We start from the raw sequence: 23,815 nt of genomic DNA on the forward strand, positions 1-23,815 counted from the left end.
TATGGTAATAGGGAAGAGACAAAAGAAAAGGGCCTGGAAAGGACAGGAGGGTAAAAATGGAATTTAGAATTTCAAGGACGATTATTAAAGAAGCAATGGCAATGCTAGCTGTAAGTGGCCAGTGAAGTTATATAAATAAACCATAGCTGTGGCTAGGGGATCTGTGGACATACACCTCCATGGGTAAAGTATTGAAGGAGAACTACTTCAACTTGTAGCTGGAGCAGTCTCAATATATGTTGTGAGTGACAGTGCACGCTTAGACAAAGCCAGACCAAGATCTTGCACTCTAGGTTTCAGTCGCATTGTTGTTTCTCAGGAAAACCACATGCATCAGCGGCACTATAAATATGGCATTATTCATAAAAGCAAAGGTTAGTCCTAAAAAATATGTTGAAATTTCAATCAAAATACAAATGTACATGTGGAAAATAGGCTATTCCAAAACGGAAACAAAATACATACGTTCATTCACAACAACTGAGGGTGGCAATAGAATGTTAAACAAAGATCTCCTGGAGAAAATACCCAGCTTAAAATTTACCTTAGAAGGGTTCTGAACAATGATGCCTAATGGAACCATTTTTTATTTTTTTTACATATATGTTTATATTATCATTGAGAACACAATCATTACCAATTACTTGTATTAACATAGTTAATACCAGTAAGATAACATGTTCATTTAAGCGTGGGAACTGAACAGTAATCATGCTGCTCTGCTCCATGATGAACATCCTCATCTGCAGGCAACTACAAAATTAAATGGAGTTATTGGTACAAAAGGATGTTTGGTGTAGGCGCTTTAAATCGGTTGCAGTGGTAGGAATAATGCAGATGGGATGAGGTAAACTGTGAGAAGGGCACAGCACACTACAGAATGGATGGACACATGCTGCACGCACAGTCACACCCACGTCACACCAACAGCCTTAATGCAGTAAAGTTTTTTTTACAGCATTGTTAGCTTTTTCTAACATTGAATTACCTCCAGCTCTGTTTCACTGTCTGTAACCTGGTATTGCTAAGAAGTCATAAAAAGACAACAGGACAGAATCAAATAAGGGTTACATTGCTGCACAGTGCATCACAGGCATCAATCACCTCAGGCCTTAGTTTATACATTTGAATCAACAGCATCTGCCCAATGGCGGCCACACGACTACAATAAATGAAAGTAAAACAGTTATGAATATAAAAGCTACCTAAATCCATTCACCGTGTATTGCAGAGGATTTAGTATCACTGTTAGATGAACTATGGAATTAACACACCACAGATGATAACTCGAAAGCACAAGAAGGTCAGCCACACATTCTGGTACTGGAATAAAACACATGCAATACTGGTGCACAGAAAACAAAAAACATTTGCAGATGGCACTAATATATTTGAACAGAGATGTTTAGAGGAGACTGTGATGAAGTCAAGTACAGCATGTCTAAAAGCATACTAGCAAACTAAAAGACACAACGTAAAGACTGCCATAAAATTGCCAGGACAGGTCTGCTGCAGAACTTACCGCTGCCTTTAGAAAGAAACAAAAAAAGAAACAAAAAGAAAATTAAGGTATTCAGAGCAGAAGCGCAGAGATCAGAGCACAAAATTAATCAACATAAAGTAAAACATTTGAAAGGTTTTTGATTTATTCGGCAATTCTCGGAAAATAAACCTATCAACCGTGTGGTGGCCTTAAAACTAGTTTGCATAATTAAAAGTATAATGTAAACAAAGAATGATATCTACATAATTCATAACACTTTTATTGTATTTATGGAATCAAAATCTGCAAATCTGACACTGTGAAAGTACCACGGGTCAAATTAATAAATGAAATATGGATTGATTACATTTTCAACTGCAAAATTATTCTGGATGCAACTACAGGTTGATGATATTGAGACAGTGCTTAATTTGAGCCGGTATTGCCATCCGGCATTCATTTTTGGGGACCGATACTTATTTTTCCTCATCAGACATTTAAAGACAGAAAGCTAGAGTAAAAACACAAAACAGAAAGACGGAAGAAGAGAAAGACGTAAAAACAGCCACAAAGACAGAATGCCAGAACCTGCAAGAGTGAGATAAAGAGGCAGGGAGTTTCTGGTATTGGATTAAACAGGCAGCAGGTGGACTGAAGACTATGGTTGTATGGTATTAGGCGCTCTGGCATTTAATACCGCTGGCCACAGGCCTCCAAGCAGAGCTTTGGGCACCAGCACTTATTCTTTTAAATATTAATTACTATTTGGAGACACATCCTAGCAGCAACCATTAAAATTAAATTACACACAGTTCTTAAACTGTTAACTTGAGTAACCTTAACTTCTCTATGGCTCTGACAAATATCATGTGTTACTACAGGAGTCTTTTCTTCTGAAATAAACCCAAGCATCAGATTGGGCTCAGAAAAATCAAACAGTGTGTTGTGACTTGTCTTGGTTACTATGCATCCTCCCCAGAGTTCCACGTCCCCGCTGCTCAGATAGTGAGTGAGGTCATTGGATTGTTGGAATTTTGAGTGTTTGTGCTTGGATGAGTGGAGAGTTGGAGTGAGAAGGGCTCAGCAGCAGGATGCTGCTCCTGGTGGGGCTTTACCTGTAACCTGATCTAAACCTATTAAACCTACATCTTTTGTGACCTAAAAGACTACTTCCTTGAATGTAACACAGACTGAAAGTCAGTGCATCACTGGCACAGGGGGGGGTTCCAGAATCATAATCTCCACTTCAATTTGGGAGAGGGCATGACAGTAATCTAGCCAATGTCACCTCTGACAAAAACCACATAATACCGCAGAACCCAGTCCCAAAAAGTGCAGCTTTTTTGGTAACAGTATCCCTACAATAATACTAGGAAAATCTATGAAGGGGTGACCCCTGTGGCTGTCTGAACAACATTCTTGGAATATGTACATGTGAATATAGCGAATGTAACTGCCTGACTACTTTTAGAGCGAGCCAGGCTTCTTTGCCAAGGTTGTAGCAAAGAAAGCTGCCTGTCTATTCTGCATTTAACATCAGAAGTGACAGAGTAACAACACACTCTCCTTGACTCAAGATCGTACAAGCACTCTGCGGTAAACGGATGCAGAGGAGGCAACTGAAAATGTTGCTTATTGAGGATATCAGAAGACACAACTGGGACGAAGGAGGGTTTTGCTCTTAAATGACCTCTTTTGCCACAAAAAAAATCTTTCAATTAGAACCAGCACTTAAAGCTTAAATATGCCAGTTTAATTAGTTATCAAAAATGTTTTCCAAGCTAGCATTTTACATTTTAAGAATGTATAATTTTAAAAGGCATCATAATCCTAGTAAACTAAACATAAAGCATGGTAAAAAAATAATTAGCCATACATTGCAGTAATTTCATAATGTCAGCCAAATTACTTAAAAGTGCTAATATTCAGTGGTACTGATGGCAGATAAAGCACTGTGAGTCAATTTTGTTATGAAGTCAGTCCCTTGAGAACTAGCCCAAGCACATAACTTTTCCTGAGAACGTTAGAAAGCTACACTGGTGATGGGGCGACCTGCTGCAATAATGATATTTATAACTCTTTCAAAGGCTTCCAGTCCCCGGGTGTCATCCACTAGGTTCAGGGTGGGGCACAAAATGGTTATACTTGGAGGCATATATCCAGCCTCCCTGAAAAGGCCCAATGAGAGATCAACCCTCTGGGCCAGTAGGTCCCAGTAACACATCCTCCTGGCCCAGTCTACAGCATAGTTCTTTGGGAGGACTTACATTTTTGGATCAACACGGGCCAAGTGAATTCAAGGAGGTAGGCCAAGTTGACAAAACAGTCTCCCATCCAAAATATTCCTACCCTGTGAAGTCCCATGAGTGCAAAAGACAGCATTTCCTACTCTGAGCACTTGCAAAAGAGTCAGGGCACCCCTTCACAGGTGGGGAAACCCTAACCTGACCCTTCTAGTTGTGACAGTCCATTATGTGGTATTGCGTAGCAGTATATTTAAATTAGTGTTTATATTGTTAAAATTGCTTCTGTCTGAGAGCAGCTACTATCAGTTCCTTTTCAAACAAATTTGCACTTGTGATCAGTGCATCAGATTGTGTGGTTTATTATCTTACTGGAGATCTATTTGTTGATTAGAAAGGACTGCAGATGAGAAGTTATTTTGAATGTAAGCTCTTTTTTCAGTTAAGGAGCATACACCCACTATGTATTATCTGGTTCTATCAGTCTGGAAGAACCTGTACTCTGCATTTCCTAAAAATGGATGAGGCTGAATCCATGACCTACAAGTGTGGAAGGTGGCCACCATCCATAAGTCACAGTGAAGACTGGCTTGCAGTGGGCCCAGCCAAGTGCAACTTGGTGAAAGGTTCTACCTTATTAAAGCATTATCTATTTTTCTGTCACCCACATCAAGCCTTGGTAAGGATTTGTATTCTCTTTAGGGCACACTGCCCACAGTAAATAGGGTCTGTGCAGTTCTAGGGTCAGATGCCTGGACTATCAGTTTTCTTACTTTGGTAAAAAGAATTAAGGCCTAAACAAGGGCATTTATTATTTGATTACCCACATATTGGCAAGTTCACTAATCAGTTGTTGCCCCTATTGGGTAGTGTTTTGAACTATTTTACAACATACATCCAAGTACATTAAAACTCTTTATTTTTAATGTGCCATTAGAATAAGTCAATGTCCGTGCAGGCTTGCTTCAGCTGATGGAACGTTCCTGCCTATTCTTACATAAAAGTTACAGTCTTTCTAGCCACCGTGCTCTGTTAAGGGGTATTTCCTTAAAATCCTCTGCCCAGCTTAGGGAACCAATTCTGAGAGGATGCAACTCTGCCCCCTCTCCTGTTACTAGACAGTGCCATATCAGGAAAAGGGAGACCAATTATCACCCTTTTCTACTACATCCGACTATGCTGAAAAATCAGGGTTAGATCACTCTCTTACACCACTGTCCAACAACAGGGAAGGAGTAAATGCTTGGTCACTATGTTCTCGATTATACAAATGAACAGAAACTCTAATCTCACACCAAGCTCTAGGCCAGGCAACAAAATCTATGGTACTGGGCGGCCTGGGAGAGTTACAGGAGTATTCACCATAATCAGTAAATAGTCATATGAATCTACATATAGTAAAAATGGATCTTTATTGACTCGGGGCACTAGCTTGCCGCAAGGCATCAAAAATATGGATGTGCTTCCCAAGGGTGTAAAATAAACTGTGCTTTACGGATATATTGGAAGAAAAGGTTGCAAATCACACACAGGAGCAATTTTAAAACAGAAGTATAGTTAAGAACATGTCTCTAAATCAGACAGCAATTTATTTTATTTTTTATTTATCTTACTTAGTATTTTATAGAGCAGGGAAGAAGAGAGCTGTCATGTCATTCGCCAATCATTTACAGTAGTATGGAGGTGTCTAGGTTGGGGCTGGGGTTTACGAGGGATTTTAACAATACCTTATAACTACAGAACAGATTTCAAGTAAAAAACAAAATACACCCATACAGCTTGGAATTAACTTCATACAGACACAGCGCCAAAACCTGCCAGGTGATTGTTTCTCCTAAGGAACAAGCTATGCATATTATGTTCTACACAAGCAATGCATGCATTTCCAGAAAGAAAATATTTGAGAAATACTGACCTGTCCAAAAAAGGCTATTCTAAAATACGTGCCCAGTAGCCTCTTGCCGGTATGCATGACTTCAGTAACTTTGCTGTAGGCGCGATGGAGGGTGTCGTAGAGGTGGGCCAACCTCTGTAGAAAGAAGAGACATTTAAAAGTCTTTCAGAGGACGCCTTCGTGGTGAAAAAACCCCTAGCGTTGTTACCAATTTGCTCACTTTCAAAGCCCTGTAGTGGCAGGAAACTGGAGTGAGTCTGTAAAAATCAGACATTGGGTTCACCAGCATTTTCTTTTTTTTTTTTTTTAAATAATTATTTCTGTACAAGAACATAACAAATATCCATGTCAGCACACTGTATCTCATAGGATACCAGAACAATGCAGCATTTAAACTACCCGATTCAACCCCTAATGCCCCCTCGCACCTCACAGACAAAAGGTACACACCACAGGTGATCTTCAACCCATTAGGCATTTTGACTCCAGTCCCAAAGAGTCATCAGTGAGGCCCTGATAACTTCCCCACATCCTCCTTATCTTCCCCCATTTATGGGGGCATCCTCTGCCTCTATAAACGTGCCACTTGGTGGTCCTGCACCAATCCAGGTTGATTTGTCACTCCTCTACACTTGGTAGATCTCTTGTACGCCACATGCAACAATTCTACGCACCGCCCCCGCAAACAGCAGGGTGGACAACAGTCTAAGATATCTGTTGTGGCTCTTTTCCCCTCAGATGTTCAATTTGATCGTCTTGACAGAGATCTCAGTGCATAGGCCGGCACCATGCCGAAGACCCTCCTTCACTCCGCCCATAAGCCCTCTAGCCTTGGACAGTCCCCGAGAGTATGGAGAGTTCACTAGCATTTAAAATTTCCTTCAGAGAGACACCAAACTATTTGGGTGTATAAATTCAGATTACACATGTGAATACTATTTTTATGAGTGCAAAGCGATGGTTGTTAGTCATACAACTTGGTTAACAGCTCTAAGAATTTACTCACATATTTGTCAAGAGAGGAATTCACGTCCTTGGAGAGGAGACTGGATATTCCAGGTTGGTCATGCTCTGACAATTTGGGAACACACTTGTTTGTGGATATTCACAAACATTTTCCTGTCTCATTCCCGCTGTGGGTAAAGTTGGACATTCACTACTCTAGAGTGCAGGAGAACATCCATTTCCAGGGTGGAAACAGGAATGGTACACACACCCAAAAACCTGTAAGCAGCTTCTCCACATAGAAAACGGTTTTCTAAAGGAAAAATAATCACTTGCATTCATGCATGACATTTCCCCTTGTGGAAATATGCAATATGTATATTTTATCAGTGGTGCCTCCAAATGAGAATAATTAGGAATTAACAAAGGTGTCCCACCTATACTTCTGGAAACATGCAACTGTTGCAGATTCGAAGCTGCACACATAAATTCCCTGAAAAATCCAACATTTCTTTCAAAGGTAGTAGGAACACTATTGGAGTACATTTCTGATCAAGCTCTGCGTGATCACCACCATATCTCTCACACTGCGTCTTGACATCTGTGACAGTCAAAAGATTAGGCGGAAAATCTACTATATAGAAGAATCTGTTTATATCTTTTTTTTCTCCTATTGCAGAGCCTTCTAGTACACTAGGCATGGTAGCACATTTGTCTGCCAATCCCTTCTTTCTCAGGTAAGCTTTGCACTTTGGAAACAAGTGAATACTTATTTGACACTTACTGTCCTGCATGCAGAACGCTGCTAGAAAAATGTAATGCTGAGTACGAATCACATAAATATGCAAAGAACTTCAAGTCACAGGCTTGAGTCTAAGATCAGCATTTATTTCAGAATTTTTAGGATTCACAAAAATTATCAGTAGTAAAGAAATATCTGTGTAAATCATAGATTTCCATCGGTGTCACTCCTCTCTCATGGTTGCTGTAATGGATCGCCTATATGGCTGCTAATCTGCAAGTATTAGTATAGCGATATGAGCAATAGTACATACACATTTATTTATTTGGGCAATCCCTTCTAGTACATGTGCATGAAACATGGACGTGTTCTATAGCATTCTCCAGCATGGAAACCCATTTACTCTTATTCTGCTTGGCAATACATTTATGTGGTTACATGATGGGAACAGGCAGGCAAAATGTACTTGGAAAGCTCTGTCTTTGTGGGTATCGAAAGCAGTTAGAAGGGCAACAAACCAACCCCCAAAACACTCCTTCACCACCCATATCTCTAAACTTTCTACTGCAGATCTTCCAGAGTACTTGTGGATTCTCTCCACTTACACCAAATTAGTTATCTGTGTTGAGAAGAAAAATCTGTGATTTAATTTTGCAAATCCAAGCTTTTGCTCATTTAATTGGCACCTAGTTGTGCACAAGTATTCAAGTAAAGCCCAAGTACAGTATTCTGCACTGTCATATATAAATGAACACTGCAGCATTCTTTGCCTCAAATATTTGCAGGGCGTTTTGCAAGTGATCTTCAACAAAATGTTTTTAAAAAAATTGAAACACTGGAATGTTGGGAGCTCCACAGAAAACAATGTCTCTTACCTGCCACACAATACGGTGCTGACAGTATCCTTCTGGAAAACGCGCGAGCTAGATATGCTTACATTGACATAGTGGTTAGAAAATACTGTCAACACTGACATAGCTTCCTTAAAGTAACAGGAAGCATACTGAAGGTATGTCTGAAGCCCAACTGGGCACCATCAGGCATGGACCACCGACCTAAACAAGAAATTCAAAAAACCCAACATCTAAGGCTACCGGTTCGGCACAGAGTACTCTATCATGGCGGTTGCATCTGCTGAGCAGACGGACTAGAACTTTGTTGTTAAGATCTCAGGGATTGCACTGTTGGAAAGCAATAACACTTCTATCACAGTCAATGTTAACTCTAGTGAGAATGGAGGAAACAGGATTTGTATATCACTTGCTGTGTACCAAACAACCATCGGCTTTAAGAGATTATACACAAAAAAAGGGTTCATGCAAGAAGTAGTTTGAAACCTATTTGTGTCGGTTTCAATACAACAAACAACAGAATGGCACAAAACCAATCTCCTTCCTTTTGGCACACTGAAAAATATTTATTGATAATGTGTTTAAAGGTCATACTTTGCATATTCTAAAAATGCAGAAAATGGAAATGAAAACCTTGCTCACTCCTTGACATTTCCTATTTTTAGTTGTTGTGCTATAGTATTGGCTAAACCCTGTTTTTCCAGAAAAGGCCTTTGTATTACAAGTAGCTGAGAATCTTTCAACATTTCACGAATGTGAAGATGATACAGGCCTGAGACATATAACGCTTAACGCCCAGTAAAAGTGAAGAAGGCCTCCAAATGCAAACCTCAAAATCTCTCCGCTTCTCGTAGATGGGAATAATGAGCTTGTAGATGTCTGCAATGAGCTCATAGCGTTCGGCCTTCCAGAGTCCATCTGCACACTGCTCCAGCAACTCCATGAGCACATCCTGGGGGAGGGGGGGAAAGATGGAGCATAAATCAAGTCACACATCTGAACAAATACAGGTAAATACTGAAGTCTGATAAATTAAAACCAAACACTCAACATCCGGAAAACAGTACCATGTCTCTATCACCTTTCATACATGCTGCTTTGCGCATCTTTGTCAATACTCAAAGGGACTAGATCAATGAAAGAACTTTAGGGTAAACATTGCCAATTAAATGAGTTCCACTGAGAGTCATTCTAAGAAAAACAATCAATGTGGATATCCCGAAAATCTGCCATGGATCCATTCTCTAAGACCTATATTCTACAATTCTATCCAAGGTATGTCAATAATACAATGCAAGAGGGAATGGGCACCAGGCTGACAACTATATGTGAACGAGATACAAATTCTCCAACAATGACTAACTCAATACACCCACATAAAGGGAAGTAAAGCTGCATTTGTTGAGGGGGGAAACGCATCTTTATTTCACATTTGTATCGATCCTTTGTCTCTTAATAGTAGCATTCTCGGATTTGGATTCTGGATTCACTGGCATTTTTTCCTGATAAATTATGGCTGAAGAAAGGAAAAAAAGTTGCTACACAGTTTAGTATCTCATGCCAGGCCCTTTAATCTGTGTTGGATTCTTGATCTAAAATGGCAGAACCAAACTGGTACAAGGTAACACAATCCAGCCATAATGCGCACCTGGCCATGCTTCTTGTAGCGCACACAACAGCCGCGGTTGAGTCACCTTAAGGCTGACCTGCCTATTCCACTGCTATTGCTATATTGGAGCTGTCACATACGTTTCACCTCAATCGAAATCTGGAACAGTTGTTGCTTTTTTAGTACTTTGATGCACATCCAGCTATGCCAATTGAGCCTTTTTCTAATCTCTCGCGTCCACTGCTGTTTCATTCCTGGCACCCACACACACCTCCGTCACTGCATCCTAACCTTGATCAACTGTTGCATAATGCTTTTATAAACTTCATACTCAAATCATGGCAAATACTCTTCTAGACATAACATTAAAAATAATACTGTGTCTACCTTTAATCACATATCCAACTACAGAGAGAAAAGCAAAGAGTGCAATAATGAAAATCCCTGTGCACAGACGGAGCTATAAAACAAGACTTGGCAAAGGCAATAGTTCTGGTATTAATTGATGAACATAGCCATGCACAAAAGTGCACAGGCAATTTGTTCTATGGTTCCTATGCCTTTGCTGTTTTCATTCCCCAAGCTATCAGGCCATTCAGCACTGCAAGCTTGTGAAATAAAACCATGCAATAGGATATTAAAGCTAGATTTATGCCATTCAGCGTGCACTGTACAATGCTGGACCGCCTACAGATAAAGCGGACACACTCTGTTTATATGTAATGCGCCTGCTGCAGTGAGGAGAGTGCTCGCATAAAGGAAAGCGTCTTTAATATGTGTGGGCACTGTTACAGCACAAAATGGCTAGCGTGTTTTATCCACTCATTCCTTCATTTATCAATGCAGACTAAAACTCACACTTCTACTTACCAGAGGTGCCCTCATTAAGCCAATCAATTACTCATATATTAACTCATTCTTACACTGATCTATTGTCCACTCACACAACCACTCATCACTGCCAGTCAATGATGCACTTCCACTACCCCAAAGCAAATCTTATTAGCGTTGTCAATGTTTATTTTATAATGGAATGCGGGAGGACACGAGTGAGACAGCTCTATTCCTACACATCATTTGCCCCTTGTGCAGCTCCACATACTGTGAACCCAGGATAGTAGAAATGTATCTGAGTGGACAGAATTTGTTTTCATTGGGTACAGGAATGACGCAGCACAGAAGGAGTAATGTTCACCTTTGCTATAGAAACATATTTCTCTGTTGCCCCAGACCCCATGAAGTGCTAAGTAGCCCTTGTGCACCCAGGGACCCTAGCTCAACTGTTTATTCTAAGTGGCCCACCAAACTTCAGGCTACACTGTAACATGGCAGGCGGCGGAAGGCCAGAACCTCTGTAAGACCTGTAGCCACACTAGTGAGCTGTACAATTCACACGTGCTTTAATCGGGGCAGTTTTACAAGGATTATAGAAAGCCAGAAACCGTGTGTCAGATTTTCCTTGCCCTCTCCTCAACCTATAGTGTCTCCTGAGATTCTGGTGTCTTCACCCCAGCAAACCCCAGATGAATAGGTGCTCACACTAGTGTTGGTGCTCCCTTTACCCTGTCCTATGCTCTATGGGGGCATACATGGCAGTCACAGAGGATCACCCTTCTCACTTCATGTTGCTGTTCCATAGTAGATTTGTAATTCTGAAAGATTTTAACTGAAGGTGGGTCATGGGAGCTCCCAAAATAAGAGGAAGTGAAGCCAGCAAGCGCTGGCAAATTGGAAGGCAGCAAAAAAGAGTTACAATGAAGCCAGTAAATCTAAAGCAAGGGGTGGCCTGCAAGCTCCTAGCTTTATACAATATCTCTCGCAAGCGAGAGTGCTTGCAGCCCATGCGCTGTCGCCAACGGCAGCTCCTCCACTAAGGAGGAGGAGCGCCGCCCCACTGCTCTTTGAGCAGTGGAAAAAGGAAAAATAAAATGATAACACTATGTTAAGATAATTTTACTTTTAGGCGCTGCTGTCATGGTGACAGCAGCGTCGTGTTTGTCTTAGAGAGGAGGATGAGTGTGCTACCTGCTTACGGATAGGCGGAGGCCAGAAGCAAGGTAAGTAAGTTTTAATTTATTTTTTTATGCCCCCCACTCCTGCCTCACCCGCACTACTTTGTGGCAGCCGGCACTAGCTGTCGCAGGCGAGACCTACAATTTGAGGATGACATGATTTCCACCAATTTGTAATTTGACAAGGAACAGAAATGCAACAACTTCCTGCAAAAAATGCCCGGAGGTGTCTCAAAAAGTGACTGAGAACTCTTATTCAGTCTTAATTCTCAGTCTGTGGTGTTCAGAAAACCCCCAAGAAAGCACATTAACACAGACAACTAAAAACTAATTTGCTCAGATTTACTTTAATGACCAAACCAACCCCCTACTGATCCGACTCTTATCCCCATTGTCAAATATTTCATGTTTTAACATTCTGACGTCTGTTCTCTGGATAGTTTCTTTCTTAGTTTACATTAAGGTGCATTAATAACTTATGGTACAAAATCATTAACTAAATGAATCACACAGGTGCCCTTGAGACTTCTGCCCTAATCACTTCCATAACAATATCTGGTACCACTCCCCATTGCCCTAGAGCTTCCGGATCAGAAGCCTGGCTTGTACAGGAAAAGGAAACGACTTGATTAGGATTAGTAGTCTTGGACCAGGGAGCATACAAGGTCCTTCTTAGCATTAATGAGGGTATTCAACAAGTTTCATTTAGAGGTTACATAATAATAAAAATGCAATACCAAAATGTGGAAGTATTTCCATGCTTAAAAAGTACAGAGTAAATGAATCAGAAGGCGGAGCAGGCAATGAGATTAGCAAGACTCCAAATGTGGGCATGGAGAATGGAAAGGAAGACTCAAGAAAACAATAAAGGGAAGAAAAAAAAATACCTCAGACACTCAATGTGTAAGTTCTGCACTACAATAAAGCAGCCTACACTCAACATAGCAGCAACTACAGGTGTTTAAAAAGAGGAGCTAAAAATAACTGCTTCACTTAAGAAACTCTTGTCTTTCAAAACTCAACCCTCTGGCCAACAAAAACCTTTGCATAGACACCAACTAGGGATAGCGAGAGGTAGCAGCTACTCGCCCTAGCTTGCTCTCAGTTACCACTGATCTCGGGGTTTGTGAAGACAGCAGTACGGAAATAATGTAAGCAGGACTGTAACAGCCATGTTTACTTTCTGGAATTTCCTCTTCTTTCTCTTTCCTTAATATATTTGGAGAAAACAGGAGGCTGTTGACAAGAGAAGGGTGGGACATTTCTAAAGTCTTCCGGTGTCAAAGGGTGCATGATGTCACTTCCGCTACCGATAACATTTTGGTCAATCAACGTCCATGCACCTTAGTGCAAACCTATTTGTTTTGGAAAGTCCACTGAAGCCCATCTGTGTCTACAGTTCCAAGTACACCGGCACCAAAAACTACTGTACGAACACCTAGATGGTGCTGTATTACTTTACCAATATTATTAATTTACTGGATTTATTTTCAAAGCAGAACTTTAGAGTGCCAGAGGTCATAAGATGCCTCTGATAACTCCACATGCACTGGCAATGGATGTGGTTAACCATTGACTCGATTATGCCTTTGACATCAATGTTAAAGTCACCTTCCACAGGCAATTTAGATAGGTTTGTGAAAACAGCTGATAAAATTATCCTTCTTTTGCAAGTTTCCTTATCACTGAGCAGGCAGTGAACATCGAGCTCTCTCCGTGATGCATTTGATAGCTGTTCCTCAGATAACACATACCATCAGGGGCTGTAAAAACAACACTTAAGTAATTATTTTTAAAAACACTTAACTAGAGAAACACATCTGGCTAGCTTCTGCTTGGGAAAATGTTTCATTAAAACAATTGTGCTACTGAATGTGGATGCCCAGTTTCATTCTAGATTATGTCCCAAGATACAGTATGATGTATTATGACTGTCATAAAAACTGTCTGGCTACTGCAAAAAAACAGATGAGCACACCTGTTCTTTTTAAAAATACAAGCAATATACTTTAGAGGACAGGGCAGGTTGCATTGAACTGGAACATGCATTTACCACCCCCGCTTTCCTAAAGCGCTAATTTTGCAAAAATTAAGCAGAAACTGGATATTTGAAAGGCTTACCTCATTAAAGTGGACATCCTGCATTCCAACGTCCTCCATCATAGACGCTTCCTCATCAATGTTTGGGGTGATAACTCTGAAAGTTGAGCATCCCTGCCTGAACATTCCTGATTTAAGACACAATAGAAGAGTCAGTGGATGACTATCAGCTATGTTAGGTCTTTTATTAACTCTGGCTTTTTTCACTACACTGTTCAGCTGTAATTTCAGCAGATGCCTGATAAGCACCCTCAAAGTGAGTTGACAGGCAGGCAATATAAAGTGGATATGCATGCAACAGAAGTATTAAGATCAACATCTACCATCGCAAGTCCAGAAAGAAAATTTAGCTTACCTGTAACAACACTTTTTTTTATCTTGCTTCTAGATACTGTTCTTAGTTACACAACCGGTGGTTGAGTTGGGAAACGTATTTGTTTTCGTTAAAGTTTTTTCACCTTTGGTATCAACCATAGGACAGCATTATGGTCTCCTTCAAAGCTCCACAATTCCCTACGTGCCAACATCATGTTCCAATATTTTTTTGTATAATTTGTCTACTGATCTGCATGCATGCTTGGTGTGATTTTTGACCTGTCTACTTCATGTAAAGGCAGAATGGGTGATGACACCCATCTGTTTCAACATCCACGGATCCAACTGGAAATTTATCAGGCCAATCCCTGATCATGTACATCCTGCAGAATATAACCATTCAAGAAGAAAAACCATTGTAACAATGCAAGCTATAAACCTATTGTTATAAACAGCTTTTCTGATTTGTGGCGTCAATCTCATGAATATCTTGTGGTAATGTGTAGCGCAAGTTCCCCCCTTAGAGCATTCTTGGCGCCGAATAAAAGAAGTTTATCGTTACCCAACTAAATGAATCTCATGTTCGTGACCTTGAAAAGATGAAAGGCTAAGTGAATGTGTTGGGATCCAAACCTGTGACCACGTGACTAAATACAGTATCTTGGAGTGGATATTTTGTCCACTGAGGCACCATGAACGCATTAAAGGGTTGACAATAATGTCGTTCCTTCTAATGTACAAAACTTGTTTCAGCATTTGTCTATGGATCTTGGATGAGCTATTGTTATTTTTCACATGAAAAGAAGATATACAGTTAGGTATGAACATTGGGCTCATGTGTAGCACCGTCTTTATCAATATATCTTCAGTAACTAAGGCAGGAGTCCTTAATTACTGGCGATCTATTGCAATTAAGTATACCAGTGTGAGTACATTTGATTATGTGACAATTGTGACTAATTAAAAAATGCAAAATAAGGATCCAAGAGCAAAGTTCCTTGCTGAGACCAGTATTGCAGATGGTGGCAAAATGTGTTTTATTCCTTCTAAAAGACCTTAGTTTTGAAATATTACACAAATATTCATTATATTCTGCCATCTTGTACGCAATTAAAGCAGGTGTATACATGCAGACTTATGCATTAAACAACAAGTATGATGTGTCACACCACGCGTGTGGTAGATTCTGCTAGATAGGTGTCACATAACAAATATAATCCACTTTAAAGAGCAACACAACCTCTTCCAGCATCTTCTAAATGACAGATCCTGAGTCAGAGAATCAAGATCTGTGAATACCAATGTGCGCAGGTAGAGAAAGACAAAGATCTGCTGGGTGGGTGCCATTTCCACAGTCATATATTTGGGTAGAGGTGGTAAATTGGGAGATTGCAAAGGAGAGTCGGTGGGGGCATACCAGCGGTAACCCCAGTGTTATAAGACAAAGAGGGCACATTGGCCACCTCAGGGAGAAATTAGCTCATACACTGCAGATGTAAGTGGGACAAGCCATTGGACAAAGAAATCAAGAAGACATTTTGTATTGCTAACTGGAAGAAACAGGGGGGTTATGTGCAAAATTAGAGACGTTTCCTCCAGCTTCTACTTAAGGAACTCTTAAGTCTCATTTAATGGCACTCTGAGCCTGACAATAGCATTTAACAAATCGGTTAGGAAGCCAACCTAGGTAAGCAACAAACAAAACGTTTTCCAGTTGAGACAAACAATTTAACAGTCACTGCTCTTGTTTTGCACAGAGCAAGTACATCTGTTAGAGGTGAACGCATTTTTCCCATTGAGCAACAGTTTCATGATGGGGGCATCCAGCATAATAGGTTATCTGAAGCATACCTACAGCCTGTGGAGAAGTCAATGGCTAGTATGCCCTGTATAGTATAATTACAAGCTCAACTGAGGAAGACATATCTGATGTCTCCACCCTCAATTAGCTCAAACGAGAATTCTTCGCCATCTTTCTTGTGTGGGTCAATCAACTTTGTAGTTCATCTTACATCAACATGCTGCATTTGGATAAAACTACAGAGGCATTCACCTGCTGAAATAATAGGCTTGCATTTTGAGAAACCGGCTTGTCTAGAATTTTACATTTGCCCATCCCTTTAGTGTATGGTCATACCCCATGTGTTTGGACCTTTACCCTAAATAGAACAACCAAGACCATTATGGATTAAAACACAGGGTAGGAAGAGGGAGGCCTAATTTATACCCAATTGACTGGTGCTATCAACTTGCTGAAACTGTATTAGGAACCATTGTAAAAGAATGGATTTTTTTGCAGACCGAATTAGTCAAACCTAGGATGACATTAAACTACACCCATTAAATCAAACAGACATAAAAATGAAATATTATTCAAGTCTAAAGATAATAACACAGTACCAGGCCGTTGCAGTAGGCGTACATGCAAAGTTACCATTTTATTGGAGGGGGCGTGGCTTGCCGAGCCGCGGAATGGCCGCCATCTAAGCGAGCTCCGCCGGCCGGAATCCAATCCTCTAAGTAATCCTGCACTCTTGGGCGTGCTGAGATCGCCGGGACCTGCTGCGACGATAGCGCATGTGGCGCGGAACGCGCAGGTGCATTTCTGAAGCCCGGGAGACTCTGGCGGACGAGCTACGGCCCGAATCCTGCTGCGGCGGCGTGAGGGGCTGCCGCTGTCGGAACCTGGAGGCGGCGCTGCGTGCAATCGAGGCTGGGGCGCCCACGTGGTTGAGGGCCCAGCTGCCGGAGGCGGCCTTCCTGGCTGGAAGCTCGCTGGGGGCCTGGCCGCTGAACCCGCTACAGCAAGGAGCAAGAAGCTGAGGACGCCGCTGGTGCCCGGCCGGACTGTGGTGCCGACGGAGGGCAGAACGGAGACGGCTGATCGGTGCCCGGTGGGGTGAGTGGCTCGAGTGCTGTGGCTGCGTGAGGCCCTGTAATGGGAAGAGGCCCCAAGGGGAAGCGGATTGAGTGAGCTGCTAACCTGGTGCTCTGGTGAGCCTTGAGGAGACGCTGCAGTCTGCCCGTACAAAGTAGTGAGATCCTAGATTGGACCAGGTGGCGTGATGACTGGCCGCTGCGATTGAGGAGTGCTGCCTGGGGGAAACAACCGCAAGTAGAGGAGATAAGAAGCCTGCTAGCGTGCGGTGACATCGTGGGACTGTGTCGCTGGGCCGTGGGCCCGTGGAGGCGCGCCCGTTGCATTCCGAGTGGGTGAGGAACGGCCCACCGGATCGAGAGGTGCACCGTGGCCAGAAGTCTCGTGGAGGAGGTTGCTGGAGTTCGACGATCATACGGGGTGATTGGTGTTGGACTCGAGTGCTGAGACTGCGGGAGGCCCTGTCCTGGGAAGAGACCCAGAGGGGAAGCGGATCGAGTGAGCTGATGCCCTGGAGCCTTGGGGAGACGCTGCCGTCCGCCAGTGCACGGCGGTGAGACCCTAGATTAGACCAGGTGGCGAGCAGAATGCCCGCTGCGATATAGGTGTGTTCTCTGGTGGAAGTCAACGCAAGTTTAGGAGATAAGATTCCTGCTAGCTGGCGGTGGCATTGTGCGACTGCGTCGCCTGGCCGTGGGCCTTAGTAGCGCGCCCGCTGCATTCCGAGTGGGTGAGGAGTGGCCCACTGGTCCGAGGAGTGCAGCGTGGCCGGGGATGTCGTTGAGGAGGTGGCTGGCGTCTGGCGATTATACGGGGTGATTGGTGTTGGAGCTGCCCCCCTGGCAGAGGGAAACTGACGCGGTGCACTGTCCGGAGGTTGCCTGAGGCTGCCAGGGAGCTGTTAATTTGGCCTAGAGGCGTGCCTGGAGGTCCATCCCACCCCCTCTGGACATAGGACTGACCGGCTCGAACCTACGATTTCTCAGCGGAGAGTGAGAGGCCTCACACTTTGGCTGGGAGGGCCGCCATACATCTGGGGGTTTGCGAGAGGATCCTGCGGTGGCTGCAATGGGGAAACACGACGCCAAGCAATCGAAGATTACCTTCGACAGTAAGCGGGCGACGCGACAGGTGGACACCGGAGCTGAGGCGCAGACGGAGAGCAGGCATGAACAGGGGGTGGAGGATCAAGGTGAGGATTTGAGGACTCTTATGCTTGAGATGCGATCTAGCCTCCGTAACATTGATACTAAGCTAGATGCCCTCACGTCGCAGCTCGAATCGGTCAAGGCGCAGGTTACCACACACGAAACGCATCTGGACTCGCTGGACGGACGAGCGGCGGACTCTCATGAGTTTCAGGTCGAGACTAAAGAACAGCTCTTACACATGGACAAGCTGCTGGGCATCATTAGAGCAAAGAACGATGATTTAGAGGCTCGGTCGAGGCGGAGCAACCTCCGGGTCACGGGTATTCCGGAGACGACCGCTATATCCAAAATGGAGACATACATCATGGAGCTGCTGCATGAGCTGTTTGACCCGAACCTTTCCTCGGTCTTTGTGGTGGAGAGGGCACATAGATCTCTGGGCCAGAAGCCACCAGTTGGGGCGCCTCCACGGCCCATTATTGCTAAGCTCCTCAATTACCAGGACAGAGATACTATATTGAGGCTTTCGAGAGAGAGAGGACAGATCACACACCAGGGAAATGCTATATCGTTTTATCCAGACTTTACTCCGGCTGTGCAGGCGGCGCGGAAGGAGTTCGCACCGGCCAAGAGACTACTCCTTCAGGCGCAGATACCATACTCATTGCTGTACCCGGCGAAACTCAAGGTGGCATTCGAAGGCACCACACACTTCGTCACGGATGCCAAGGCGGCAATGAAATTTGCCAGACTGGGGGAGCAGAGGTGGCGGCCGGGAACCTGAGTGACAATGACTGATATGGGTATCGTATTAATGGAACATATACTGACTGCCCCTGCCGCTTGCTAACACTTGTGCCGAACATTAGTGGACACCTGCTTCCTCTCTGATAATCTCTTACCGCGCTGCCGCATACCCTTTTCTTGTAAATGTGTCCTTGGCGGTCCAAGCTGCCTGCAGAATTTCTGGCCACCCTGTTCTAACCGGGGTTAGTTGCTGGCTTAGGCACGTCCCCATGGGAAGGTTCCCAACTATGTTGAATGTTTTTGGATTTAGGATGGGCACTACACAACCTGATTGGGGGGTTGGAGTGGGTGGGGGGTTGACGGCGGGGTGTTTTGATTTGATAACTGGTTCCAGCTTACAGGTAATCTGCTATGTGGTCGCTATCGTGCATAAGATTTGTGGATGATAATGGGTGTATCGTTTTAAAGTAGACATGACCCAAAAGTTACCTAACGTCTTAAACTGTGTAACATGGAATGTGCGGGGTCTGAATGACTGTCGAAAGGCCAGACTAGTGCATGCATATCGAGTACCTCACAATGTGGACATATGCCTCCTCCAGGAGACGCATCTGAGCGCCCCCTCGTCGCCCCGGCTTTGTCACGCCCGCTGGGGTCATGTGTACTCTGCCACGTTCTCGACTTACGCCCGGGGAGTGGCAATTTTAATTAGGCGTGGGTTGGATTGGCGGGAAGAACTGACACACTGCGACCCCGAGGGCAGATATGTATTAGTCCGGGGACTTTTAGGTGGCACACTGGTGACGATTGTGGCTATTTATGGACCGAATGTGGACTCCCCTGGTTTCTTTCAGGATGTCTGGGCGAGGGTGCGGGCGGCTGGATGCGATACCGTTATCTGGGGCGGGGATTTTAATGCGGTGTTAGGTGACGCTCTGGACAGACAGGGTGCCGCCCGTAGCCTACACCCTGCGGCGGGTGCTGCTTTGGGGGCGATTGTTGAGGAGGAGGGCCTGGTTGATGTGTGGAGGGATAGGCCTGGTGGGTTGCGGGAGGGTACATGTATAACTGACCACCGATGTGCTTGGTCCCGATTGGACTACTGGCTGCTCTCTAGAGATGCAGCTCTGTGGACGGTGGAAGCCGAACACATGCCGCACTCGCTTTCAGACCATGCGCCATGCCTGTTGCGACTGTTGTTACCTGATCTACCTCCACGTGGCTTCTCCTAGCGCTTGCCGAGACATGCGCTGATGGATGAGGTATTTAAGGAGGAGATCCGGGGGGACATTATTGACTACTTTGAGCTGAATACTGGATCGGTGAACTCTGTATCATCCCTGTGGGAGGCTTTCAAAGTGGTCATCCGAGGAAAGTGTATTGCGCGGCAGGCCGGGGTGCTGAAAGCTATAAGAGGTACGCTCGCTTCACTGGAATCGGACATAAAAGATCTGGAAAAGCGCTTTTATGCCGCTAAAACTACTGACGTCCTGGGTCTGCTGAAGACTAAGCTTTTAGAGTATGATGCGGAGGCGCAGCGGGAGGTTACGTTTCTGGGCAAGCACGCGGAGGCCAGGAGATAGGCCGGGGCGCACGCTGGCGAATCTGGTGAGGCCGCCCAGATCTGCGACATTTGTCCATGAGCTGCACTCCAAAACCGGGGCCACGGTCAGGGGACAGGAGGGCATCCTAAATGCCTTCTCGGGCTTTTACTCCGATTTGTACACGGCCACCCAGGGGGAATGCCCTGACGGGCTAGACTCCTTTCTAGAATCCATAGCGCTGGTCTGGTTCAACAACAAGCATCGGGAATACATGGACCTCCCGATAACGGCTGACGATGTGGCCCAGGTGATCAAAAGTTTGCCCCTTGACAAGGCCCCTGGCCCAGACGGCCTGACCACGGCCTTCTACAAGACATACGTTGAGGAACTGGCTCCCCGGCTGTTGGAGGTGTACAAGGAGGCTCTGCAGGTTGGAATACTTCCCAAATCAATGCGTGAAGCATCGATTATTACCCTGCTTAAACCGGATAAACCGAAGGAAGAGATGGACTCCTACAGGAAAATACTGGCCAAACTGCTTGCTAATAGAATACAACCAATGTTGCCCCTGATAGCCCTACCGGACCAGTCTGGGTTTATCCCGGGGTGGTCCACGTCTCATAATCTCCGTACGATCTTCTCTATCCTGCATTACTTACATCCGGACGTGCGAGCTGCGGTGGTCTTCTTGGATGCCACCAAAGCGTTTGATACTCTGGAATGGCCATATCCATTTGCAATATTGAATCGTATATGTTTTAGCCAGCTCCTAATCAACAAAATCCGGCTGCTCTATACCATGCCCTGCGCCAGAGTTAGAGTGAACGGTATGCTCTCGGACGCCTTCCCGATTTCGCGGGGTACGCGACAGGGATGCCCGCTGTCCCCGTTACTCTTCGCTATCGCGATGGAGCCGCTAGCGGCTCGAATCCGACAGCACCACACGGCGCGTGGAATAGGCCTTAGCTCACGAAGTCTGCTGATATCGCTCTATGCCGACGATGTAACACTCTATCTCACGAAGCCCGAAGAGAACTTGGATATAGTCTTGCGTGAGTTCATCCGCTTTGAGGGGCTGGCCGGTATAGCGGTAAATTGGTCCAAATCGGTGGTCTTCCCATTGACGGAGACTACCCCGAGGATGTTATCAGAATACCCCTTGCGGTGAGAAACAGACGCTGTTAAATATCTCGGCATCTGGGTGAGTCGCGTGTCTCAGGACTTTTGGACGCTAAATTTTGGGAGAGCTGTCGCGTGGCTGGAGGAAAAGGTAAAGATATGGATGAGGCTACCTCTGTCATTAACGGGCAGGATAGCTCTGGTCAAGATGGTGGTCCTACCTAAATTTCTATATTTATTTGCGAATATACCGCTCCCCCTGACAGCACATTTTTTCGCAACTCTGCGATCGCATATCCTTGAGCTGGTGTGGGCTGGCGGCCAGCACCAGTGCATCCTGGGACGTGCTGACTTTGCCATTAAGTCAGGGTGGGCTGGGAGCGCCAGACATGCGCTTGTATGCCTTGTGCGAACAGGCCCAATTTTTGCACTATTGGGTGCATCCGACACCTTTCCAACCGCACGTGGCTGTAGAACAGGACACTGTAGCGCCGGTACCGCTTAGAGTGGCCGTTTGTGCGAAGGCGCGCCGCCCCAGGGGGGATGTGGATACTGCGGAGATGCTGCGCTGGGTCTGGGTGGAACTTAGGCGAAGGGCGGGAGTGCCGCTCCTGTATGCCTCGTCCCTATCCCTGGAGCGTAACCCGCTACTGCCTTGTATCGGAGACGGAATTAGCCCACCCATGCTGCGGAAGATGCACCTGCACACGTTTGCAGATCTCTTTCCAGATGATCATTTCATGCAACTGCCGGTGGCAGCGGAGGGACAAGCGGTGCCTTTTTCAGACTTATTTTATACCATAAACTGCGGGAGACCTGCAGGGCGCTGAGTGCGGACTTCCCGGCGGCCCCCCCAATATTCCAGGCGTTGGAAGGGGTGGTGGGTTCCCCGTCACCTCGGAGATTAGTCACTAGACTGTATAAATCCATGCAGTGTGTGGCGCCGGTGGTTCGACCTCAGTCCCTTCAACACTGGAATGAGGAGCTTGGCTCTCCTCTATCGGAGGAGCAGTGGACCTTCTGTTGTGGGCAGCTAGCTGAGCTCTCCCCGAATTATAAACTGAGGCTTATACATTTTAAGTATCTGCACAGATTCTATAGAACACCGATTGCGTTACATAGAATGGGCTTGAGGGAGGAGGTTGGCTGTTGGAGATGCGGGGGTGAACCTGCCTCTTTTTTGCATATGGCGTGGTCCTGCCCCAAGCTTGCGGATTATTGGTCTCAGGTATTCACTTTGGTCAATCAGATGTTGGGCCGTACTGATGCCCCATCCCCTGAGTTGGGGATATTAGGCTATGTTAAGAACACACCTCCTAAAGAACGTAAACTACATGCCATGCTCCTTCTGTTTGCGAAGCGGCAGGTGGCGATACACTGGGGTAGGAGCCGGGTGCCCTCGGTGAAGGGATGGCTGGCGGACGTGACTTATGGCCATGTGCAGCTGAGTGTCTTTTGGGACTTGATGCCATCAGCCTCCCGACCGCGGGATATCTGGGAACCCTTTGTACGGTGGGCTCAGGAGCGACAAGAGATAGAGGAGGAGAGGGCTGCATTGGATGAGTGAGCGTGGGTTTTTTCTTTGATTAGCCGTCACCCAAGAGGAAATCGAGAGGCCCGAGCACGCTACCACATGTTACTGGATAAACGAATTGGCAGATCTGGTCTGACCCTGCGCTGATGGGTCCCTTCAGTGAGGGTAGTATGGGTTGACATGAACACTCTAAGATATTGATGTATATACGCAACTGCATTGGCATGTATCACAAATGTAATGAGGATATCATATTGCTGGCATATGTTGTTGGTTACAGTTTGTAAAGCTGTGTTAACTTCAATAAAGCTTTAAAAAAAAAAAAAAAGTTACCATTTTATTGAATGATTCCTCCATGGAATTCATCTAAAAACCTAAACATACTAGAATAAGTTATTTATTTAGTCAGAAAGCTAGTAAGTATTGTTTGTATTATCTTTGCTCTTCCTCCATCACTTGACAAAATAATGTTATATGTATTAGAATATCAATGACTGCTGGGAGAACATGTGCAATTATTTATATTGAAGGATGCCTTTCAAGGTAGTACATGGGATAAAGGTAAGTATAACTCTTAAACCCAGCTTTTATATTAAGTTTTGCCTTAAGACTCACTTATAAGTAAATGATAATAACATGCAGGGCTTT

General features: G+C 44.6%; 1 protein-coding gene across 8 annotated transcripts in view; it reads right to left on the bottom strand.

The window, feature by feature from the left end:
• DOCK9 (dedicator of cytokinesis 9) overlaps window positions 1-23,815 on the bottom strand; it is a 1,069,784-nt gene that overhangs the window by 113,985 nt on the left and 931,984 nt on the right. For 7 of the 8 annotated variants that reach the window (XM_085622123.1, XM_085622117.1, XM_085622120.1 and 4 more), the window contains exons 45-47: window positions 13,901-14,007; window positions 8,988-9,110; window positions 5,642-5,755 (exon numbers count right to left, since the gene is read on the bottom strand). In XM_085622123.1, coding sequence (XP_085478249.1) covers window positions 5,642-5,755; window positions 8,988-9,110; window positions 13,901-14,007 — 344 coding nt within the window. Of the gene's footprint in view, window positions 1-988; window positions 1,025-1,522; window positions 1,529-5,641; window positions 5,756-8,987; window positions 9,111-13,900; window positions 14,008-23,815 lie in introns of all 8 variants that reach the window. The other variant, XM_085622122.1, reaches the window with a different exon arrangement.

This window comes from Triturus cristatus, chromosome 8 (genome assembly GCF_964204655.1).
Source record: "Triturus cristatus chromosome 8, aTriCri1.1, whole genome shotgun sequence".
In the NCBI taxonomy this organism is placed as follows: Eukaryota; Metazoa; Chordata; class Amphibia; order Caudata; family Salamandridae; genus Triturus; species Triturus cristatus.